Genomic DNA, 4,066 nt, shown 5'->3' with positions numbered 1-4,066 from the left:
AAAGGCAGCGCCCTGCGCTTTATGAAAGGGGAGTTGGAAATCTAGCGCAGCACCGCTGTTAAATTTTTATATGCTGTTTTATAAGCATATAAGGTTTATGAAGGGCCTTTAGGTTTCCCCCAACAAAACTTTGTTATAAAAGGCGGGATCACGTGGCGAGTGCTGAAATTGGCCGTGAAATACCCACCGGCCAAGGCATGCCTGCAAAAAAAAACAACTCCCCTTTTCCCTTTTTTCCCTTCTCAGCTCCCAAGTCCGGCAGCTCGACCCCGCTCGGGGCCAGCTCCGGGCTGGGGAGCCGGAGGTGGGCGCCTGTAAATTCCCCCTGCAAGGGCTCCGGGGGCCTTTGATAGCGAGGTAATCCGGAGATTTTTATAAAAGCCATGTGTTGCTCCGGGACTCCAGCCCCGGCCGGGATTCAAAGGCGTCGCTGTTTAACGATGGCGCTAGGAGCGCGTTTAACAGATAAAGTAGCCTGCTTAGCTCGAGCAATATATTAAAAGAAACAAATTAACCCAAAGTTGGCCTTTTTGTCCAAAGGAAGCCATTTTCCTCCGGCGCGGTGGCAATTACGTGCTGCCTTCTGTCCAACTGCATGTTATTCACAATTGTTATTCAATCTGTCAAAGCGATTTTTTTTTTTTTTGGTCTTGTGGGGTTGGCTTCTTTCTTTCTTTCTTCCTTCCTTTCTTTCTCTTTTTAAGAGGGGAGAAAGTAGAGCCAGCCTCATCTCCGGGAAACCTCTCATCCCTCCACCCTAACAGCACCCCTGCTCTGCGGAGGTCTCACAGTGGCTGCGCGGCCGCTGCTGCTCAGAGAAGACCCAGCGCATGGGGGTTTCCACTGCCACCTCCCCGCCTCGGGGAGCCAAGAGGCTGGCCAGGGATGCAGGAGCTAGTGGCCAGGACTCAGGCTGACAAAGACCGGGCAGCTGCCCCAGATGTTAACGAGGGCCAGTCATGGCCGCAATGGGGCAAGACTGGGGCTGGGGCCGTTTACTGCTTCGAGAACCGGCGGCCCAGGTGCTGGAAGGTGAAATGTCCAGAGGCGGCTGTTTGTTTAGTCTGGCGGGGCGGGAGGCAGCCGGCAACCCCCACTCGGCAGCTTTCAAAGCAGCCTCTGCAGCGCAAACTCGCCTGTTGCTGTGAGAAGCCCTCCTTTCTGTTCGGGAGCAGCTTCCCTGGGGGCCTGTCTAGGGAGCTGGCTTTTATCTGGTTCTGAGCGTCCAACTGCAGGGTCCCCAGCCGGCTGAGGACAGAGGGAGCTAGGGTTAGGCCTCTAGTTCCAGTGGCCAGCCCTTCTCCTCAAATCTGGACTCTGGGCTGGATCGCAGCCCCCACACCTGGCTCACCCCTGCTTTCTTCCTCCACAGGTGGCCAACGCACCCGCAAAAAGCGCTGCCCCTACACCAAGTACCAGATCCGAGAGCTGGAGCGGGAGTTCTTCTTCAGTGTCTACATCAACAAAGAGAAGCGCCTGCAACTGTCCCGTATGCTCAACCTCACTGACCGTCAAGTCAAAATCTGGTTTCAAAACAGAAGAATGAAGGAAAAAAAAATTAACAGAGACCGTTTACAGTACTACTCGGCTAACCCGCTCCTCTAAGGCTCCAGCCGGCTGGAATTGGGTGGGGGGCTTCATACACAGGAGATAATATGCAGATTTTGCCCTTGACAAGGTCAAACCACACAGTGACTTTGAAAAAAAGGAAATGTGCAAGAGAGAGGAGGCTATGTGGAGATAGCCCCACAGGAGGCGGCAGGAACTCTCTTGGTTAAGATCTCAGTGGTTAAGATTCCTAATAATTGATTCTGAGAGTTGTGCATTACCTTAGAATGAATGGTTTGGGACCCCTGGTGGTTCGCTCTTGGAGCCTGCAGAGCTTTGGACTGGGTGTGGTCTCCATTGGACTGGGCCCCCTGCCAGGCCCCCTGGAGGCTGACCACCCCCACCCCCAAGACCCTCCACATGGAGCCTACCCACCCCTAGGACCCCTGAGTCAAGACGCTGTATGCTCTTCAAGTCCATTTCAGCTGGGGGACAGGGGCAGGAGGAATGGGGAGGATTCTTAAATGCCCCAAATGGGGCTGTTTTGCAAAGCCAATGTGAAAGGCGGCTGGACTAAGAGGTGGATATAAGGTAGGAGAAGGATGCAGATCCGTGAGAGAAATGAAATCTGCTCTTCCAGGTGGCAAGAGTCTTTCCACCCCTCGAAGCCACCCACTGCACTGTCCCACACCAGAGCTCCTAGCAGCCTCCTCCTGCAACCCACCTGGCTTTTCTTCGTACTAAATGGAGGAGATGGTGGTTTCTTCCCAGCCTGCCACTCAGCCCAAAGCCTGGTCACAGAGCAAACTGTTTCCTGGAGTGGAAGACATTCAAAAACCAAGAGGCTGCGCCCAGGCCCAGGCCGCTGGCCCCTCAGTCTCTGCAGGAAATGCCTGAAGAGTGCAGCAGTTTGGCAAAGTCTCCACCATACTTAATGAAGCTTGGAATTGCCTGGTGTCTGACAATGGAGCAGTAGGCCTGGTCAGTGGGTCCCCACCTATGGCTGTGAGGGGCTCCAGTGCCCCAGAACAGTAGGTGCCAGAGCCACACTGCCCCCACTGGCTCCAGAACTGAATTTGGAAGCTTCCAGCAACCTTCCAAGAGCCCAAGAGTGATTTGGAATTATTTTAAAAGATAAATATTATATTATATATATATCTCCCTAAAGGAACCAAAGCGAATTTTAAAAGATGCAATGTACAGGGGGGGAAAGATAAAAATATTTAAAGGCTCTATCTGTTTACAGTGTTCCACGGTTAAACTCTCTGCTAAGAATGTTTGAATGTACGCTTCATACAGGGATGGTGTTCAAAAGACTTGTAAATAAAGGAACCATAACCTATTTTGCTTGAATCCTTTTTTGTGCCATTAGTTGATTTCCTCTGGGGTGTTGGAGAGGGCGGGAAGGGTGTTGAGAATGGTCTTTTTAATCTCTTGCAACATTTGGAAAGCATTAGGGAGATGCTCGGAGGCAGTTCAGCCTGCCAGGGCCAGGGACTGCGTCTGGGAAAGCCAGGCACCCTCCGGTTGAATCTCCTTTGCCTCCTTGTGTTAAGAAAGGAGTTGGGGCTCTGTTTGTAATAGGAGTGCTGGCCTGTTCTCCTCTTTTACCCACCCTGGATGTGGCAGCGTGTGCATAGGCGACAGGGCACAAGGAAAATAAAAATGGTAGAAACTTGAGTATCAGATCCTGGTGTGACATTTCTCTCCCTGCTCACCTTTTCCTGACACATGTCTACCTCCTCAGTACTCCCTGCTTAGTGAAGAGGTTAAGTTTCCAAGTCCCTAAAGGGCCAGGAGGGGACTAGGTCAGGATTCAGCTACAATAGAAACCAGGCTTAGGACATGGTTGGCCATGTCCTTGTGGGAAAGGGGTGGTGGTGGCTAGGGATGGGGTATCTCAGTGTCTGGGATGTGAGACTTCATCCCCTCAGATTGACCTCAGCCCTGAAGAAGGTCTTGGGGCCCAAGGTGGCCACTGGGTCTGATCCCAGGCTGTCACTCACCTCAGGACTGGAGGCCTGAAGTGGAGCCACTCTGGGGTGCCTTGAGGATCTTTTCAGCAACAGGGAGAGCGATGTGTGTACCAAGGTAGAGCAGACTCAGGAGTCTCTAAGGGTGCTTTCTCCCCAGCTCCCAGCTGAGGCCGCCTTTTCCCTTTGGGGAAAGAAGGATGCCGGTTTCCTCTTTGTTTGCTGCCTTTGAACTTCTGCCTTAAATTTGGACATCACCCATAACCTTGAGGGGCAGGGCGGAAAGGACAGAGCCTTTTGTTGCCCACCCCACCCTCACTCCAGCCATCCAGGCAGGGCTGGAACAGCAAGCAGAGAGGGCTGCATTTGGAGAGAGGCCCCAGACCCCAAATCCAGGCTCTGTTTATTTGTTTGTGTGTTTGTCTAACTGGCGAGACTGGGGAAATCAAGCTGAAAGGGAGTGGGGCAGACCCCCCCCCAGATGAATGTCTTAGTTGATAGACACACAGAGAGGAACAAGGGCCCTCCTGGAGGAGGCTGGGAGG

General features: G+C 52.7%; 1 protein-coding gene across 1 annotated transcript in view; it reads left to right on the top strand.

Moving 5' to 3' along the window:
* Positions 1–2,751, top strand: part of HOXA11 (homeobox A11) — a 3,530-nt gene extending 779 nt beyond the window's left edge. Inside the window, exon 2 of the mRNA XM_006156136.2 lies at positions 1,373–2,751. Within this exon, the coding sequence (XP_006156198.1) occupies positions 1,373–1,605 (233 nt within the window). The 3' untranslated portion in view covers positions 1,606–2,751. The remainder of the gene's footprint in view (positions 1–1,372) is intronic.
* Positions 2,752–4,066: the final 1,315 nt, after the last annotated feature.

Source organism: Tupaia chinensis, unplaced genomic scaffold, assembly GCF_000334495.1.
Source record: "Tupaia chinensis unplaced genomic scaffold, TupChi_1.0 Scaffold000479_1, whole genome shotgun sequence".
Classification (NCBI taxonomy): Eukaryota; Metazoa; Chordata; class Mammalia; order Scandentia; family Tupaiidae; genus Tupaia; species Tupaia belangeri.
The sequence above is the reverse complement of the archived record's forward strand: the minus strand, read 5'-3'. Positions and strand labels throughout refer to the sequence as shown.